The sequence below is a fragment of the Ornithodoros turicata genome, chromosome 5 (assembly GCF_037126465.1).
Source record: "Ornithodoros turicata isolate Travis chromosome 5, ASM3712646v1, whole genome shotgun sequence".
NCBI classification, from domain to species: Eukaryota; Metazoa; Arthropoda; class Arachnida; order Ixodida; family Argasidae; genus Ornithodoros; species Ornithodoros turicata.
The window spans coordinates 2,634,101-2,654,389 of record NC_088205.1 but is presented as its reverse complement, the minus strand read 5'-3'; the positions used below and the strand labels follow the sequence as shown (position 1 = coordinate 2,654,389).

Below are 20,289 nucleotides of genomic sequence, written 5' to 3'. Positions count from 1 at the left end.
TTCCGTGAAACAGGTGAAATATCCTCCTGTGACGTGGACGCGTGTGACGCGCGGGTGCCGGGTTGTGGGCAGCGATTTGCGGTCCGCCCGGATATGAAACTAGCTTTTAAACCCGGGAAAAAACGAAACCACAAGCCATGGCGACCTCGAGCCACTTCAGTTGTGTCATTTTCGACATGTACTACAACTTCCTCATTGACATCTGAGAGCTAAAACCGGTAATTAAAAAGTTTGACAATTAATTACCGCTAATTAATTGACAAGGGGGCGATGAAAACAAAATATTTTTGGATAGACCACACAACTGCCAAGCACATACAGTTGGTTCCATTTGTGTAGAGTACTTCGTTTCTTCTTTAGCCCCTGGCCCTTTTTCGGTTGGACACCCTGTATAGGTACTAACAAAATCAGAGGCAGAAAACCAAGAAGTAGGAAAAGAGGAAGTTATTTATTTACTAATAGAAAGTTAAGGAGGAAGTTAGCGTTGGGGCGGAAGCTCCGCCTTCGTCAGTCCTGACGAAGGCGGAGCTTCCGCCGCAACGTTGACCATACCCTTAGATACCTTTCTAATAGTTTAAATTGTAATAAATCACCTCTTTTTTTTTTTTTTTTGCTTCCCCTACCCCCATCGTTGTTTGCCTTTCATTCCTTCATAAGTGTATTTATTTACTTCGCGGCCTTCTGAACTTTTATCTTTCTGCATATATATCTATACATATATATGTTTGTAAGTCAAACGTCGCCATGCCAGTACTTGGTCGATGGAATGCGATCAAACGCCCGGTTATACGCTGACGATATGGTTCTGTACAAAGAAATAACGTGCATTAGTGACAGTTTAACATTACAGTTAGATTTGCACTATATCGAAAGTTGGTGTCGTACGTGGCAAATAGAAGTCAACGTACAAAAAACTAAAACAATGACAATATCCAAAAACTCGCTCCGGGTGAGTTAGCTCACCCTGACGGGAGGAATTACGTGTTACGTGACCTTCTGACGCCATCCGCTCAAACGTTGCCTGCCTGCGTACTGCTGATGAAGCCCAGGAAGGCCGAAACAGCAGTACTGGCATGGCGACGTTTGACTTACAAACATATGCTATACGTGCAGCCAAAGAGCTCCGGCTATTTTTCCCCCTTATATACATATATATATATATATATATATATATATATATATATTTCGGTATATCAGGTGTTATTCACATAATAGATAGCAGACATGGCCCGTATTATGATGCTGGCCTTGTTTCAAAGTCACTGTTTGACGCGCAGTAATATCACAACACGTGTTTCAGTCACCGTACAGACTTGCGAAAGAAGATAACATTCGAGTCCCTCATCGAGTACTTCTTATCCAGATATCCTCAGGTATGCCTGCAACATCTCTTGCACACCACATGTACACTTCTTGCACCTAGTGCCTTCATGATACCTCTTGCCAAGGTATCGTAACGCACTCAAGTTGATAAAGTTACCACTCCGCGTATTTCCTCGTTTCAGTAGGCCGGGATTTTAAAGAAACCTTCGGATTGGCCTTCGCTCGGGAAATCACGGCGAATGCAGAATGTGGTGGTGCAATTAACTCTTGCTAATTGGCCAATGTTGAAGGTACCAGGCACCAAGATTCGGAAAAAAGCTTTTACATTAGGGTTTTTTTTTCTCTCTCGTTTATCCCATTGGTCTTGTTCAAATGTTCAGTGGGCAAGTAATATATGTATGTCGACTGAGTGTCTTTGTCACTCATTGGTTTTATTGTAGTTAGCCATTTTTGTTTTCCTAAGTGATCTGGAGTAGCCGGCTCTCGTAATGAGTGCCTATTGCTCGTTTTTTTTTCTTTTCTTGTGAACTCAACTCAACTCAATATGTGTATGTGGAAATGGGGAAAGAGGAAGGGAGATAGCTAACAACTCGACTGCGGTACACGTTGAATGACAAGCTGATTCGGTGCGGGTGTGGTGGGGATATTTTGAAATGAACAGGGGATGAAAAAGGCTGGAAAAGGTTAGCCCTATCAAAGTTGACTTGCTATCCCTTAAAAAAGCGGATAGCGTAGCAACAGTTTATTCGATATGGTTGTTGTACTCTAGTGTATCTCATTTTGTAGACAAAGTCTAATGTCTACTTTTAACAGTACTGCATGACGGCATGACAATGGTAATCCCACTAGACTATCGCAAGTTAAATACGGAGGGGGGGGGGCATATTTTGATACTTGCATGTTCTCAATTAGGAATCCCCATAGGGGACGTCGGCGGAGACTCTAAGGCTTATAAGATGCTGATACTGAGAGCACCGCAGAGTCGTGTGGTTTTCTCCGCATTTGATCCGCACGGAGTTCAGAACGTTTTCCTTTCTTTTTCTTTTTAATACGCAAATCACAATGTCACGCTTATAGCCGCGTGGATCAGCGGATGCAACTGCCCCAGCGAGCACCTCTACCATGGCCTCTCAAAAGGGAATCGGGGAAAATATACATTGGGGAGGGACAGCCTGAGCCAGCCCCACGATATAGTTGCCATAGGACTAGGGCACGAATACGGCATGTCTGTGCGCCAACAACAAGAATCACGAGAAAATCACCTGATGTCAATAGCAGTAGATATAACTTCAGAAACTATCCGTGTGCATGGATTGAAGACGCTTACTGACGCGCATGCAAGCGCCCAAGGACTTATGTCGAGAGGTCCGTTATCCAGGCGGACCAACGACGACTCAGACGGAGATTCGGAGCGCAATATCGCGGCTGTTCTTTGGCTCGGGATTCTTCTGCAACATTTAACAATGAGGTGCTTAAGATACTCGTGACGTCTCCACTTATCTGGATGCCTATTTGCTGTGAGGATGTTACGTAAACTAGAGGCGGGAGGTGGTTATTAATGCGCGCTTCGAAGTCTCAGTCGAAATAATTACCGTTTTGTACATAGACCACGCGGGAAAGGTTCTGTGATCAAACATGACTTCGACCAGACAGATGGTGGCTAGCCTCGAAGTGAAAAAGAGGAGAAAAGGAGAAGGGTGGTGCGGTAAGGTTTCTTGTCTCTACAAGAGCGCTGCGTGCCTTTCCGAGACAGTGTTGCTTTGCACCTCATCGTCATCTCTGTATTTGTGTGTGCTTCTTTTTTTTTTTTTTTGTAGCCTCGCAATTTTAAACCCAACGCAGATGCCTGTGCAGCACATCTCTGTATTTCATCACACACTTATATTCAAAAGTGAGTGCGCTCACGAAGAGGAATTCCCGCACGCACTCAACCTTACATTAATATTCCCTAGCGTTCAGCGACCAGACCGGGGAAAGATCATCAATTTTCCTTCATTCATTTATTGTTGTTGATGTTAACATTCCCCTGTTCCTTTTATTTCCCTGTTTTTGTGGATTCTTTCTATTTCTGACCGTGCGTGTATCGTTAAACGCCTGTACATGTTTAAGCTTCTTTGTCGGGGATGTGATTCCTGTCGCATCCCTGATACTTCCCGGCATTTTTTGTTCATACTATATTTTTGTTACTATAATTATGGCCCACAAATTTGGCGAGCGCCAGTATTAGCATATCTGCGTATTCGGAATGGGCATGTGATCTGTCTTGTCTTTCCTCTTTTATCTATTCATTTTATTTCATCAGTTTTTGTCATACTTTGACTCGGTAAAGGAATACAATCAAAATTTTTGCACCATATGCAATGAGATACCATCCGAGTGCTCTTCCTCCCACTTTTCTATTTCTTGTTGTTTTCTGGTGCGTGTAATATTCGTATCCGTGCGTTGTATTTGGTTCATCCAAGTACTTACAGGCTCCTACCGTTTGCTTCTCCTGCATTTCGCCTAATATTTTTTTTTCTTTGGAAGAAAAAAAAAACAAGAAAAGAAACGTAGCGCAGGAATCCGCATGACAATAAATGTGTTCATGCTTCTACTCGCTGAGTCGACTCGCTGCTGACTCGACGCTAGGATGCGTGTGCAAAGGGTTTGAAATATTTTTCCTCCCTTTTACGATGTTGACTTGTGAGACGAGTCGCACAACGTAGAGTTCATCTTCCTTAACCTATAGCCCACTCACTGACCGAAACCCTCCATTTTCTTCATCAAAGGCAAAAACTGAGTCTCGCTTTAATTCGGTCCCGTATTTTCATCCTTCCTTCTTCATCTTCATATATAATGTTCCACGTGCAATGGGGTAAGGGCACCGCACCACCGCGGTGAAACACCTCATCTCATCGTCATCATCTATTGTTGTTGTTGTTGTTGAGACTCGTTCTAACCCTGCCTTATTGCCTGTGCACTTACCTGCCTCCATTTCTGATATATTGCCTCGAATTTATATTGTGGATTGGATTGGAAAATAAATAATATTGAAGAATTTAGAATTTATATTGTATATTGTATAATATACATTGAATCTACATTGAATACATTGCCATTTGGTTTTGACGTAAAATTTACGATTGTTTATGCGACTGACACTTAAGAAAATTCCTGTAATATTTTAGCATTACGGTTTTGGCGTAGGGTTAAATTAATGTTATTAATCAATGTTCAATTATTTACTTGTCACTCGAGTGACTTTACTGGCAAAATAAATAGCCACATTGTACTCAATACCAGGAAGGTTGAAAAAAAGCTGTGTCCAAGCAACTCGAGTCTAATATGTAAATAATATAGTACTAATTAAACCCAATTTAGAGACGCCAAAGTAAATTCTAGTGCCATAACCTGGAGGATGGAACAAGTCGCAAAAACCCGGGGACTTGACCAACGAAGAGAATACCCTCTACAATTTTGCATGTCTTCCTTTCTCCTTTTCTTTCTTTCTTTCTTTCTTTTTTGTTGCATACTGTATCTTTCCACACCATATTTTTCATCACTTCCGTGAGAATGTCACGATGTAAGACTGCATATTTGACAGCGTGGTCCTGATTTCCATTTAATGCACAGATTGGATACCGACGAGACACATCTTCGTCCTAATGGGCTTTCTCGGCCTCCTAAATGTCTATACGCTGAGGGTAAACCTGAGCGTTGCCTTGGTTGCTATGGTGAGGGCTGTTGCAAAAAATGGTGGGCCGGGCCACTCTGAATGCCTGTACGAATTGCACAACAGCTCCGCTGGGACATTCAACGCCTCTGAAGCCTCGTATTCGCCTCAAAGGGTAAGATGCCCTGCATTTACAAAGCGCGTTTTGGTATTGAAAGCAATGCAGCCATCCGGTGTAAACAAAAACGAAACGAAGTCTCAACACACAGACAGAAGATGCAGGAGAACGCGGTATGGTTTCTACTCCTCCACCTTTGTCTGCCTTTCTGAGCTTCGAGTGATTCCTAAAGAATATTTCGAGCTTTGTGTCTTATTCATGATCTTCAATAATCGTAATGTTTTGGTAGATCGCTGCGAAATATTTCGCTTATTTACGCCTATCAATTTAAATCTCATTCCCTTTTCCTTTCACACTTTGCCGCTTCCAAGATTACTTACCATTACTTACTTCCCATTCCTTACTTACTTACCATTCTTGAAATGTATCCAATGTTTGTCGAAAAGGCTTGCGTCAGCCATTGCTGCAGACAGGCCCGCCGCCCGACCTCACAGAATTCCAACGAGTTCGTTCACCTCACTCACGTAAGGAAACTGTATTGAACTGAGTGCAACCAACTCTGCTACTTTGTGGACATAATCAGTAGAAAAACAGCGACCTCAAATTCTTGTTCACGACCACCCATAGTCAACGTCAAAAGGCAATGACCGATAGACAACAACACTTCCTGCAGGAAGCGTAATAGGGTGTTCTATTGTTCTACTCGGCCCTTATTATTATTTTTTGCTTGATTATTTTGTGCTGAGACTACTGACTATCAATCTTATGTGCATGTGCACACGAGCCCGTGTGGTGATATGGTGCGACGATCTCGGGAAGACCCAAAGGAAACAAACACAGATCATCGTGAAAAGCTGATTATTTTCTAGGCCTTATTGAACTCAGGTAAAATTGTACGATTACTTTTGCGTTCCTCTCAAGGGAGGAGAGTTCGACGGGGACGAGACGACTCAAGGCGTCATCCTTGGAGCCTTTTTCTACGGCTATGTAGTCACTCAGCTTCTTGGAGGACGCGTAGCCGAAGTGCTGGGAGCAAAATGGATGTTTGGCTTGGGCATCTTCATCACAGCCGTACTGTCTCTAATCATTCCTGTCGCTGCGAGGGCGCACTATGTTGGACTCATCGCTATACGAGCCATACAAGGCCTGGGTGAGGTAAGGTAACCCCGTACTCCGTACTCGGTAGCTATAAGGGCGAACGGGGATTCCGGACGAACAAATAAATAAATATAAGTTATATGCATTCAACAAACGATACGTGGCCGGCAACGCGTGTTCTGTGATATTCACACGTCCCGCAACACAATTTTTTTCATTATTTTCATTTGCTGATACGCCCTGTATTTAAGAGCATCGCTCGACATTCCGTGTATGGGCACATGAGTTATGAAACGAAGAGAGAGAGTGATCGGCAAATACCTATGGAATACGCGCAAATAAAACAACAGCAAGTCGATACTCGTGCTTTCGATAGGTCGCGTCCGGCTTCTCTCGATCCCCCGCACTTGTACTCGTTTAAAAAACTCGCGACGTCCGGTTAATAGGAATGTAAGAGAATGAAATACGCGTGCGTGAGTGTGCGAGCAGGATGTTTGGGGAAGGAGCGGCTCTCAACTGGTGCCTCGGTGCGCCAAGATCGAGGGGAAAAGGAAAGCGTGATAGATGGACGAGAAAGATGATTGTGGTATACAGGAGAAGGAAGGGTGTGCGGTCATTCTTGCTTTAGGATTCCGGGAGTCCCGCTGAAGCACCCTCAGAACATCCCTCAGTAGCCTTCGTTGGGATGCTCCCTGAGTAATGGTAGCCGCTTGGATGATTGACGAAGTTCCGCGTCTGGAACTTGTGGAAAGTATGAAAAACAGGCAATGAACGAATAGGGGACTAAGAAAGAGGTACTAATTACTGGGCGCAGTGTGGGGCTACTTTGCTTCTTAGGATGTACCGGCACTATTCCAGCATGTGTCTCTTCGCAGGGCGTAACTTATCCGGCCATGCATTCAATGCTGGCCCATTGGATGCCCAAGTTCGAACGGTCCACGGCAACTGCTTTGGTGCATGCTGGAGCTCACTTTGGTGCTATGGTTGCCCTCACCTGCTCTGGACTGCTATCAGACTCAGACTTCTTGGGAGGGTGGCCATCTGTATTCTACGTCTTCGGTTCGTACGCTCCAACCACAATCACTTATAGGACGGCGCGACCATGAAGTGACCGCTAGTGTTGGCGAGTACACTCTTCGACAGGAGCATGCAAAGCGACGTGTTCGAATTTGCAAGGAGTGCAAGATGAACTGGAAAAATGCAATTCGCTATAGTTTTTGATTGATCTCGTTTTAAAGTGAATCACCCCATGTCACAGTCACAGTTTATTTGCTGTGTTGTTCGTTATAGAGTCGTCTGCACTACTACGTACTATTTCGTGCTATAAATCAACCTCGCTGAAACCCTTAGAGCGCAAAATTTATATCCCGCCAATGAACACAACGGGCTTCCACGAATTCTCGAAAGCAGCCGCAAAACTCCTTGGGTTTCTTATTCTACCAGGGAAGATGACGTCTCCAGGAACCCTGGTGAGCGTCTCCAGTCTTAGACCAACGTTTGAAGGGCCATGCCACGATATCCTAGTGTTCAATATCCCAAATCTCTGACTGCGAGGTCTGAAAATGTGCGCGTTTCAATGTAGGACATCACTGAGCAACGTGTCATACTTCGCGTGTTTTCCATGTTCATCGAAGTCGTTTTAGCGGGAGAAATGCACATTTTGGCGAAGATTAGACTTAGCAGGGCGATCGCGCTGTACCAACACAAACCGTGAGTAGTAAGATCCGGAACGGTGACTTCACGGACATTCTGTCGATGCATCCGCGTTGATTTCTAAATATGCAAAACGTAAAGAATTGCATGGAAAACATGTAGGATGTTTGCAATGTAATAGACGCTGCTGCTTTGACATGAGTTTGAGCAAGCCTTGTCCATTGACGGCATCTAAGCTCCTGAAATGTCAATAGAAGTACCGCAGATCGGACTTCACTAATTATTAAGTACATCGGCGTAATGAAAGCGTTGTTTCGCCCTTTTTTCTTTGTAGGATTCTTCGGGTGCGTCTGGTTCTTCTTTTGGGTGTTTCTCGTCTACGACAGCCCCGAGGAACACCCACGCATCACGCAAGAGGAGTACGACTACATAATTACAAACCAGGGCGATGAGAAAGCGCATAAGGTTTGCCTTCTAATCGATTAATTCTGTTATGTGAGCTTTCCGACGGCATTCCCAAGTATGTAGCGCAGCATTCAGGAAGTGATTAGAAAGTCTGGGAAGACGAAATATACGAAGTATGCCGAGTATATAGAAAACCGCGAGTTGTATGAATTGTGTTTCAAAATGTTTTATCGCAGCTTGTACAGCTCCGGCCAACCTTAATAATAACACTGGAAAAACTTCGGTTTGATTTCTCAGCGCGATAACAGCCACCCTTGGGTTACTGGGGGAATGTTAAGTGAACAAAATCATTGCGTTAAACTAACACAATAATTTTGTTCAACTAAGATTTCCTCATGGCCGCAAGGGTAGCTGTAATCGCGCTCGGGAAGGAGACCACATTTTTTCCAGTGTTATTATTAAGGTTGACCGGAGCTGTACATGAAACGAGACACTTAATTGTTTTCTTTTCCTGATCTTCTCCATGCATGTACGCCATAAGGCGATTTGGTCGCTATATAACCACGAAATAATTTCTGCGGTTTTGGTGCGCAACATCAAGCGAGCAACGCGCGGTAACCGCATGCGGCATTTCCTCGACGGAAAAAACGGCGCGTTCCGCGTTCGTGACGTCAGCCCTGCGGAAAATCACCCAGCCCACACGCAGCAACGATCTTTCGGCTGAGCTTCGCTGCCCGACGCGCAGTGGCGTATCTAGAGCTACCTGCGCCCATGGCACCATGGTTAACATGATGCCCTTGGGGATGCGTTTTCGTGTTTTGTCCGCACTAGGTTTCACACTATAACCTCTCTAATGACGGGTGCTTTAGATCATTTATGAAAGCGCCAGGTTGAGTACCCGACCTGGCACATTCACATCCGACCACAAAATAGCGCCCCGGTTCACCTGGCGCCCATGGCACCTGTCCACACCTGCCACACCCTAGATACGCCACTGCCGACGCGATGCTTGTAGTCAAGAGCCCCTAGCGGCGTTCTTTGTAACGAGCCTCACAACTTACTCACATTCCCGGCCTCTGTGAGGCCGACTACGGCGAGCTCTTTCACTAGCACCACCACCACCACCACCTCCACCACCTCCACGTGTCCAAAGAGTGAGAGGAGGTATCCGGTATAGTCCTTCTCTACCTAGGTGGCGTTAGGGAAGCTAGCGACCACTTCCAGCATGCACACGAACGGTCAAGAGGAAAGTGTACCTGAAAGTTCCCTCGTTCGCCGCAAGGGTGTGCTCACGCCAGACGTCGTCGGTGAAACCGGTGATTTTGTATATTGTTTACCGAGTGGAACCGAACATCACTAGGCGCTCGCCGTTTATTCGCCGAGAAAGCGCTGCATGCGTTATGTTAGTGCTACTGTCAAATTTTGGTGTTTTTTCGTGCATTCTCTTAAAGCTCAGCTCCGCCGATTTTCGACTGCGACAGAATGGAGCCATGCTTGGGCTGTGCGTTCGTTTCCACACAGGGAGCATACATGTGAAAAATTTTCACCCGTTTGTTTGTAGTTTTTAAGAAAACATTTTTTTAAATTTCCCTGGCACGGCGGTCCTGTGGTCGGCAAACCCTGACCAATCCCGGCTTCGTCCTGGCTTAGCCGCGCTCGTGGCTTGGCTAACGCCAAATCGTCGATGCGATGGCGGAGATCTATGGGCGAAGGTGAATGTTTTGGGTGTGTTCCGTGATAATTGCTGTCGTTAATAGCCTCAAAGATAGTTTTGCCGGTCTTCTTTAACAAGCCTTACAGGATGGCCTCGTTGTGCAACGACGGCCGTCGTGAGCGGACATTCTGTGTCCGCACTGTGCTTCATGCTACCAACAAGACCTAACACCTAACGTGTGACATACTCGTACGCATTCTCAATAGCTTTGCCAGCGCACTATGCGCGGACTTGCTGCGCGTGCAGAAAGCACCACCAAAGCTATTGAGAACGAGAACGAGTACGTGCTCGAAGACGAAGTATTTCTTATAAGAAACATGATAAAACGGTGCGGTGGTCCCCGATAGCTCGTGACAGCTATTTCAGCACGATACAGCGGCCATGACGGAGTGTAAACACAAACTGGTTGCCAGGCAGAGCTGGCTAGGTGTGGCTATCCAATCTGCGCAGTTCCAAGTATGACGTCACAAGTGGAACCGCCGCCCGGTAGTTTTTCTCAAATTTCTCACGAAGGAGTATGGAAATTTGGAAAGCAATGTGCGTTTATGAATGAAGTTGGGACCACGGTTCTGAATATCACAACGTCTTCATACTTTCGGAACAGCAGCGGAGCTGCACTTTAACGCAATGTTTTCTCGTTTCAGAATGTAAAAGTACCATGGAAGCCTATCCTCATGTCGAAGGGCATTTGGGCTCTGTCTCTTGCCCATTTTGGATCTAACTGCATTTATTATACGTTCCTCACCGTTATTCCGAAATACCTTGCAAGTGTCCTTCAGTACAACATCAAGAGTGTGAGTTCATAACTTTTCACACACACACACACAAAAAAAAAGAGAGAACGAAAAGGGCGTTAGGCTCAACGGGTAGCACTGAAATGAGACGTGGCTGAATGTCAAAAGACGGCAACTTGATCTCGGACTTTTTCAAGAGCTTGTCCAAATGTTGCTCCATGTTGAAGTTGGTTGTTAGTCTCATGCCTCTGGCACTTCTGAAGCTTCTCGTGGTATTTCACAGCTATCACGGTGACGACGGCTCAAGTATATGTCACAAGATAGGGCACCTCTACAAAACGACATGTAGCGGAAGAGTTGACAACTCAAGCCACGTGTCATAACCACCGATGAGCTGCGTCTAAGAAATCGTTTCACTTTCTTTCTTTCTAGAACGGTCTTATCTCATCGTTGCCATACCTACTGACAACCATCGCAAGTTGCGTCGCTAGTGTCTACGCCGACCTTCTTCGAAAACGTGGAATTTTGGGAGTGACTGCCATTAGGAAGCTCTTCAATACAGCTGGTGAGTTTATAAAACTCCAAATAGTCAGCGCACATCCTGTCAGATCATGGTGGACCCATACACCTCAGTCAACGATGCTTCTAATAAAGTATGATTGCTTCAATATATTTGGAGCGCAATAGCGTCGACTTCTGTGACAACGACGCCCGTAAAACGTGTAAGTTAGCAGATGGCGACAGCACTGTGTTTGCCTGTGGTTCTTGTCGGCGACAAGCGGAATGTCAACCAGGATATTCTGTCTCAAATGGGCCAGGCCAGCTGAAAAACCGTGTCTTCGCCCTTTCTGCACAGCTGCTGTCGTGCCTGCGGCGTTGCTCTTCGGCATGTCCTTCGCCGGCTGCAGTCGTATCTGGGCAGTGACGTTGTTAAGCCTTGCCGGAGCTGCGCTTGGAGTCCGTGAAGTAGGTTTCATGGTAACACACATCGACATGTCACCGGACTTTGCTGGTACGGTTTATTTTGTTGCTAATCTAGTATGATTGTAAAATGATTACATGGCGGAAATGTAAGCCATGTAACGCGATAAAATATATAAAACATTTTTACACTCGCAAGGTCACTTTTCTGATTTACAAGATACGCGTGTAAAACCGCAGGATACAGCTACTATAGTTATAAAAAGTGCTTAAGCACAGAATCTAGTTGCTCGTAATAATTCACTACAATAATTGAGCCGCCTCTTAGTTCGCATGCACAGCTGCCCACGTGATTTTTTGTCCAGTGATTTAGAAGGAAACTAACTCGTGTGTACTGGAGCGCTTAGCGAGCTCAGTACTCAATATGAGTTTCTGTAACTAATTTCGACTCAAGAGAGACTGATAAACTGAGAAGTCCAGCGTCTTATCTGGTAAAGGCGAGTGTCGCACATTGTTGAACCATTAGAAAACATCCCGCACATCAGAGGATTTCGAACACCACTGAACGCGAATCATAGAACTGTTCGATCAGGAGAAGCAAAATAAGATTAAAGTTTGTGGCAGCTGGTCATGAGCTGCGATTGTGTCCTTCTAATTTTGTCTGAGTGTTCCTCAAGATTAAGTACTTTCTTCGTTCACAATCAAATTCGAACGATCACGCACCCATGAGTGTACGTGCATTCGTCTGCAGGAACGCTTCTTGGTTTCACAAATACCATTGGCAGTGTTCGGGGATTCTTGATGCCATACGTTGCTGGGGCACTCACACACGATGAGGTAAGGTTCTTGAACCTAATCTATGCACATACTCTCTCTCTCTCTATTTTTTTTATATTTTTGTAATATTCTGTATATGCATGGGATTGCTAAATTTCAGAGTTCTATCCGGACGTGGAGCCACTTCTACTACATCGTCGCAGCTGTGGGTCTTCTTTGCGCCTTAGCATTCCTCGTTTTCGGCACCGCAGAGCTTCAGCCTTGGGGCACAAGAGCTGGCTTGGAAAAATTATATGGTGTCAGCGTAACTGACCAAGAGAAGAAAGAGAAGATTGTTACCGAAGGAACTGTGTCTTATCTGTAGGGGTCATTGATGGTTCTCTGGGGCCCCGATCTTGAACTTTCACGTTATCGTTGTATTTAAATTTCGCGCGCTCCAAAGTCGCTGTGGTAGGCAAGCGCAGGAGCTCCTGGCGTATCACGGAGTGAACACATTCCCCAGGGCGTCAGTCGTGACGTTGCCCACCTCTGTGAGGTCGACAACGGCGAGCCCTTTCATCACCACCACCACCACCACCACCAGCTCCACCATTTAACGAGCGTTGTGGGATGAGGACAAGTTGAAGATCGGGCCACTGGTGTACGGAGGTCTGGGTCACTGAGTCACTCAACGGTTGTTCGTCAAAGGTCATGCTGCGGAAACCGTGCGGTTTTAGTCGTGGAGAGAAAATCAAGAAAAAAATTCTTTTAGGAATTTGTACGTGTCTCAGAGGGTTACACATCTGCGATATATCTTCTGGCGAATAATTTTATTGCTTTATCGACTTAATTTTGCGTGGAACGCGCTTTTCAAATAATCAAGGCGTACCCACGCACCACGCAAAAGGGTATATAGTTTCAACCCGTCATGCTGTGGTACTGTCATTTCATGTCCGATCAACCATTCGTGTGGAAACAAAGAAGACCCAGCACTTTGAGGCGTTTCACATTTGCAAGTGAACTTTCATTTTTGTACCCTACCAGGCGTAACGCGATGCCAGCGCGAAAGAACATTTGTGCGAAATTGTTGTTCACCTTGTCATTTGCGTTTCAAATGACTACGTTCCCGCTGTGCCATCTCGTGCTCGCCTTGAGGTTTGAATGTCAGTTTCGAACCTGGGTGTACGGCGTCCGAAATGTACATTGCGTATTCGTGGTACGCTTTTTACTGCTGCTCATGATTTCATCCTATCGTCGAAACAGACATTTGCGCAGCCCATGTTGAGAAATTGTTTATTCTCATAAACAGTTCCTTAACGCGGCATCATAATACATTGTACATTTGTTATCCGCACATTTATGCATAATTACAATTATCCAAACAAAGTGACTTAGTCACTGAGCGCTAGTTCACATCAACAGCTACCTCTTTAATCCCTCATTCTCATTCATTCTTCTTCTTTTTGTTCTTGTTTTCCGTTCCTTATCTTCTGTGTTTGTTAATTGCTGAATATATCACTTGAGTTGCCTGTACTTGTTGTTTTCCTATTTGTTTCGTGTGCATTTTTCCTAGCAGTTCTACACATCTTATTTAACCCTGGGTGGCCCCTCCTCTAGCTCTGCTACGGGGCCCCCGTTGCTGTCATTGTACCTTGTACCTTGTACCTGCAATAAAGGATTTGATTTGATTTGATTTGAAAGACCACCTTTAGTACAATATGTCTACTCTTGATCATGTTATCGAGTGTCATGAACGCATACTTCCATTAAATAAAACGTTGTAGCGAGTTTTGAATTATCTGGACGTAAAAAGAAGGATGCCACCACAGTCATTAATAAGCAATGTTCATGAAGCTGGATATACCGGGTGCTGCGCAAAAAAATGAGAAATGGTTCCTGGTTGCTGTCCTACATTCTCGGCAATACTATTTATGACACTCGAAGCAACTGCTCCTAGTTAAATAAATAAATAATTTATTAATAAACTGATGCGCAACACATTATTAAAAGAAGTTGCTCTATGCAAACTTTACTCACTCCACACAAAGACTATGTCCGCTACTGAAGCAGGTTCTTCTTCCTTTTCGTTCACGTTTCCCAAACTGTAAAGTCTTGAAAAGTGATGTTTACGACAAAGGGTGCTACTTCAGCGTTCCAAGCAGCACTTTTTGAAGGGGCGGGCTGTTAATATTTTACAAATTTTCCCGAAAACTTCTCAAGAAGCTCCAGGGAGAGAGATGATGCTGATGTAAAAAAAAAAAAAAAAAGCGTGAGCCCTCATATGTGGATAAGGCAATCAAAATAAAATCGTGTAAAGAGTTCCGTACAGCGTCAGTAATATAGGCTGGTAATGTACTGAGTCAGATGTGTCGAGCTTTGTAATCGTGCTGTGTTTCATAGCGCAAAGATGAAACCGCTAAATGTCTTCACATCGACGGCGCAGTTGCTACAGTCTCTTTACATCTATGTCGCCAGCTTGCCTAAAAGAAACTTGAAAAAGGACGAAGTCTTTGGAATTGCATGCACGAGACAGGCTTGTTCCGCGCTGAATTGCGCGCATTGGTAGAAGAAGAAGAAGAAGAAGAGTTGCGTTCCGAACATCGTACATTCTCCTACAGGAGAGCTGCAGCCGATCTCTTCCCCCAGCGCATGCTAGGTCATGGAGCAGAAGGGAACTAGCATACTTTCTACGTAATATTCAGGTAGTAATCTACGTATATATCCTCCGGTTTTGATAAAAAATGCCTAAGAATCTGTGTGACAGCAGAATTATTCTCTCTGCCGTCTAGGATATCTATCACCAATAGTAAAGCGCAACGCTACATATGTCCGGTACGCATGATCTCTATTACTCTTTATTTACTGGGTATTTTTAGTCATATTTATTATCTTTATTTAATGGCTACTCGTTATTCTGGGTATACAGATTGCTATTCTCCTCTCCAGGTCGCATAGCGGTTCGCTACGTTTTCGCACTGACTGGATTTTTAGGTCTCTTGCACCTCTACGTCCAGCGGCTGAACATGAGCGTGGCCATTGTTGCAATGGTTCGAATGGTCCACAGCAGGAACGCAACCCTTAATACCGGCTGCGACGATATACAGCACAGCAACCTTTCCACTGTGGAACTGGTAAGGTTGCTATTGAAAGTTTACCATTGTGATCTTCCACATCGGGGCACCAAGGATACACTGTACAAGGACCTACGTACATTTTGTTATTATAGGACGGAGAGTTCGACTGGGACGAGAACACTCAAAGCCTTGTCCTGGCTTCCTTCTTCTATGGGTACATCCTGCTACAGTTTCCTGGTGGACGCCTGGCTGACAGGTTCGGAGGGAAGTACCTCATGGGCGGTGGTATTTTCGTGTCATCGGTACTGACAATACTCACACCGACTGCAGCTCGGCTTCACTTCGGTGTGCTGATGGCACTAAGGTTCCTGATGGGCCTTGCTGTGGTGCGTTCTTTTCCTATACGAGAAAGCAGTACTTGTCTGAAGTAGCTTCATATTTTCAGGGCTGCTGCTACCCCGCCATGCAAGCCATGCTGGCCCAATGGGTCCCAAACGCAGAGCGCACCATCATATCCAATATAGTGTTCACTGGGTCTTTCGTGGGGACACTACTGGCGATGACAGCTACTGGAGTAATGAGCGATTCTAAATTCCTAGGCGGGTGGCCATCAACGTTCTATGTCTTCGGTAAATATATTCGGCTGACCCCTTCCAGCAGCTTACCGTGTGCTGTTTGCTCGTTGCAGGATTAACTGGCTGTATTTGGAGCACCATGTGGTTTTCGCTTATATCGAATCATCCGCATGACCATCCCACTATCTCAGCGAGTGAACTATTCCTTATAACCGACGGCAAGGAAATCGTCCAGCACAACAGCGCAGTAGGTTGACTATTTTCTCGAGTGTACGAAGAAGTTGCAGAGGAGGCTTGTACTGACTGTATATGCAGAAAACAATAATCCCATGGAAAGCCATTCTGACATCTCCTGCCGTCTGGTCACTGGCAGCAACCCAGTGGGCGCATACTTACGGTGCATACACGCTTATGACGGAGCTACCAAATTATCTCAAGAACATACTTGGCTTTGGACTCACGGAGGTGCTGTCGTTTTCGGAATGCGAGCTTATATTGATACCACGGATTTTCTGCAGAATGGTCTTCTAAGTGGCGTACCCTACCTGATGCTGTCGTTTGTGTCACTCTTCGTTGCATGGCTGGCTGATATTCTGAGGAGGCGCCGTCTCTTAGGGCTTACGTCCGTCAGGAAGCTTTGCGACTGCGTGTGTGAGTGACTTTGCTTTGTGTACCTATACGTGTGAGTCAACAAACGAATGTAATCTCATGGCTATCTGCAGCCTCCTTTGGCCCAGCACTCTGCTTATTGGCCGTAACCGTGAAGCCTTGCGAACGGCTCTTCACTGTGGCATTCCTGTGGATGGCGATTTTGCTGATTGCCTTCGGAAACTCTGGCTTCAACTGCACCCACGTTGATATGGCCCCTGCATTCGCCGGTAAACATGCAATCCCAAATGACTCGATTGGCCGAGATTAATTGAGGTGAATTACAAGAAGGTAATCTGCTCCCGAGAAGAAAAAAAAAACAGATAAAAGCACATGGCTCAAATCGGGACGCGCCGATATTTGGAACACAGACTATTCTTTCTTCTGATGGGCATTGAACTCTTCTGGTCAGCTCACTACTGCCCAGAAAAAGCACCCATTTCTGTAGGAAATATCACCGGTTCTGCATCCAGGGGTCATGCTTTTATTTGATTTTACGACTCGATTTTCTACATTAGAAGACCAAGAATATTTTTACTGATCGACCTGACATTGCCAAAGCATATCGTAATCACTGGCGCTTGTACACTTTCAAAACCTTCCCCGTATAACCAGGAGCCGTATAAGTCTCAGTTGCCAACCATTTGCTCCGACACGCAGCTCCGATGTGCCGGCTAGATTGCCTTCGCCTTGAATAATTACATGCAAGGTTCCTTCATAGAGAAATTACGTCTTTGTCAGCGATTCTTTGTCGCAGTCTTATAGGAATGTTTTTGTGCTCTATATGGCTCACCATATACTTTTCTTCCAAGGCACTCTGTTTGGGCTCACCAATTGCATCAGCAACACCACCGGGATTCTAGCTCCGCAGGTAGTTGGATATTTAACCGAGCACAATGTAAGTCATGTCTAAAAGTCATACCAGAGAGAAAGAGAGAATGAAACGTCCACTTTCTTGGAATATTGTGATCGTGCGCGCGGTGATATGCACGTATAATGGTAAACTGAGGTTATTCGTATAGCAACAACATATAGTTTCGTGATACGTAGGGTCCATGGTCCAATAGAATACTCAAAAGGGGGAATTAATAAACGGTGTGAACAACATGCGCCAGTAGTTTCTACAAAAATTACAACGACGGGACTTTTCGTAAGCAAGTCTGAAACTACGACGCAAATTCGACTCATCACTCAATGTAAATCAGTATATCACGCAGAAATTAATTGTATTCTGCATAACAGACGTAGGGTCGGCGGTACCAAAGGAGAAGCAGCAATTTTCATGGTTTTGCGCGGCCACCTTTTACTGAACACTGTTGCGCTTTCAGAACAACGTGAATAATTGGAAGACTGTCTTCTACATCACGTCTTGCGTTTATATAACCGGCGGGTTGGCCTTTCTCGCCTTCGGATCCGCTGAGGTACAGCACTGGGCAGTCGTCGAAGGGCCTCCAGCCCCTCAGCCTGCACAGGATTGCGATGCTCAGCGCGTTCCCGAGGTGGAAGATGTTTCGACGGCCAAGGACTTCAACGCAACACTGGAACATCCAGAGCCGCCGGTACAATATGGCAGTGTAAATGCACTGGCGCCCAAATGAAGAAGTCTCCATACATAAAAGGAGGGAAGGAGATCACTGTATGCACATAATGCGGTGTATAGGTGCGGTATTTTTAGTCGACACATTGTCACGATGCGAAAGTGCTAGTAACGTTCTTAATATTGTTGAACATGGTTTGCTCCCAGAAGTTGTGGGGGGAAGAAATGTTTGTGCGTTGGCTTTTTTATTAGTTTGTTTGCGTCCATAGAGTTCCGAATTCCTGGGAGAAAACGACATCGTTAAGACAGATTGCCTCAACACCATTACTGGCCCCGACGATGCAGAAGTGGAGTGTCTTGTAACAAAATCCAGTTGCCCGCCTTTGTTTTACATTGTGATGTTCACGCATCGTCTGGTAGGCCAGGAGGGGTAGAAGGCACACTGCATGCAGATTGGCCTACGTGTCTGCGGGAAGCTTTTATACGGCAAAACGGTTACTGGGTTTACTGTTAGTATCGACCCGCTCCGCTCGCAAGACCACGCCGACGTGACCAGAGTGTCTTGGCGTACAGCGCGTTGCTTCCGGCTTCCGGTCAGATTTTATGATGGTGAAAAACATCGCACATTCGGCAGTCGGCCACATTCTGTCTATCCGGACAATGACGGCGTGTGGGGTTCATAGCGGAGCGCAGTATATATCTCGGGTAACATCTCCAGAAGGAATGTACAGGTTCACGCGGTGATCGGAGATAATAATAAACAGTGGTTGCTTTTGCGTCAAGCATACTCGGAAACAATGAGAAACCTTATATTTGGAAAAATTTGAGGGCTCAATGCAACTAAGAGGCATGACCACCGGGGGAAGTTCTGATTGTTTTCATTAATTTTTTGCCGCAGTGGTGCATAGACAGTGTAACAAGATAGTGAACAGCGGCGTTTCAGGGTGGTTCAGAAATGGCAAATATATTTCCATCCGTAGTGTTCAATCCCATCATTAATGGTGATTCCTGCGTGTATCTGTCTTCTGTTTTGCAGTTAAGATATCATGTTTTGACCTTCACATGAACACCAGTACGCTTCCCTTTCTGCGCACTGCAGAGGAGCACATGCCAGTAAAAAATGCAGAGGAAATTCCTCTATTTCGCATTATTCTTCAAAGACCTACTTTACACTGCGGCGAATTCACCCATACAGCTATAGCTCAGCTACAAGAGTAGAGACAGACTTGACCTCTTGGTCTTTGCACATTCCAGATTTCGATATTACGTTTCCTAATCTACGATTGTTTTTCCTGCAGAAAACTCAAAGATGTATGGAATAAACTTCCCCGTTAAATTGTTGACGTGAGTTTACTGTCTCAGCAGAAAACGCTACATCGTTTCTACAAATAAAATTTTTGCGTCACAGCGTTTCCATATTCCTTTGGAAGAAGGATTCGCCGATGAATGTTTTAATATACCGCTAAGCGACTCTGACTGAGCTGCGTATACAGACGTGGACGAAGCAACATTACGGGAGACCGAAGGGGGACCTGGGCCCACTTAAAAAGGAACTGTGCCGGCATTCCGTCTGGTTTGGAAAGTCTCTGGTAGAGCCCGGGGTAAAAGTTTGTGGTTGGATTCGAGCCCACCAACTTTAGCATTAACTTGGAGGTACCACGAAGGAGCAAATGTTGTATCTACTGGTGAGTATTGAAAAAAAAAAAATCTGCATTTATAAAAAACTGCATCGGCATTTATAACAAAATTCCGATGATTTAAGGTCGGGACCACGCGCGCCCAATGGAACTGATGCTGCTGGACACACCGGCGATGATTAACTGCGGCAGAGCGTGTTGCCGTCGCTTTTGTCCTATAGGAGTCTTGCATTGGGCGTGGATTACATAAGTGTGAGTTTTGTGTGCAGTGATGGTAACTCGTGTGCACCAGTGTTATAGCGCCGGAACGTCATGCGTAAGGCGGGATCGTTACTAAACAGCACTTTTGATAAGAACCGGACGACAGGAATTACGAAGAAAAGCGTAAGATTCTTCTCTCAGAGAGTGGCGCTTTCGGAAAGAATCACGTGTATTCTCAAAGCT

The 20,289-nt window shown here is 45.3% G+C and overlaps 2 protein-coding genes across 2 annotated transcripts; both read left to right on the top strand.

Moving 5' to 3' along the window:
- The first annotated feature begins 2,676 nt into the window (after nucleotides 1-2,676).
- Nucleotides 2,677-14,063, top strand: LOC135393798 (sialin-like). The gene is made up of 10 exons (XM_064624073.1): nucleotides 2,677-3,028; nucleotides 4,936-5,150; nucleotides 6,015-6,248; nucleotides 7,067-7,250; nucleotides 8,179-8,309; nucleotides 10,608-10,757; nucleotides 11,130-11,262; nucleotides 11,554-11,709; nucleotides 12,370-12,455; nucleotides 12,556-14,063. The coding sequence occupies exons 1-10, from the start codon at nucleotides 2,959-2,961 to the stop codon at nucleotides 12,757-12,759; spliced, it is 1,563 nt and encodes a 520-aa protein (XP_064480143.1). The 5' UTR covers nucleotides 2,677-2,958; the 3' UTR covers nucleotides 12,760-14,063.
- A 900-nt stretch (nucleotides 14,064-14,963) lies between these two features.
- On the top strand, nucleotides 14,964-18,436 carry LOC135393799 (putative inorganic phosphate cotransporter). Its single transcript, XM_064624074.1, has 11 exons — nucleotides 14,964-15,076; nucleotides 15,164-15,206; nucleotides 15,321-15,505; nucleotides 15,601-15,834; nucleotides 15,894-16,077; nucleotides 16,137-16,270; nucleotides 16,339-16,488; nucleotides 16,542-16,674; nucleotides 16,746-16,901; nucleotides 17,484-17,569; nucleotides 18,000-18,436. Exons 2-11 carry the CDS (start codon nucleotides 15,200-15,202, stop codon nucleotides 18,267-18,269), a joined length of 1,539 nt encoding a protein of 512 aa, XP_064480144.1. The 5' UTR covers nucleotides 14,964-15,076; nucleotides 15,164-15,199; the 3' UTR covers nucleotides 18,270-18,436.
- The last annotated feature ends 1,853 nt before the right edge of the window (nucleotides 18,437-20,289 follow it).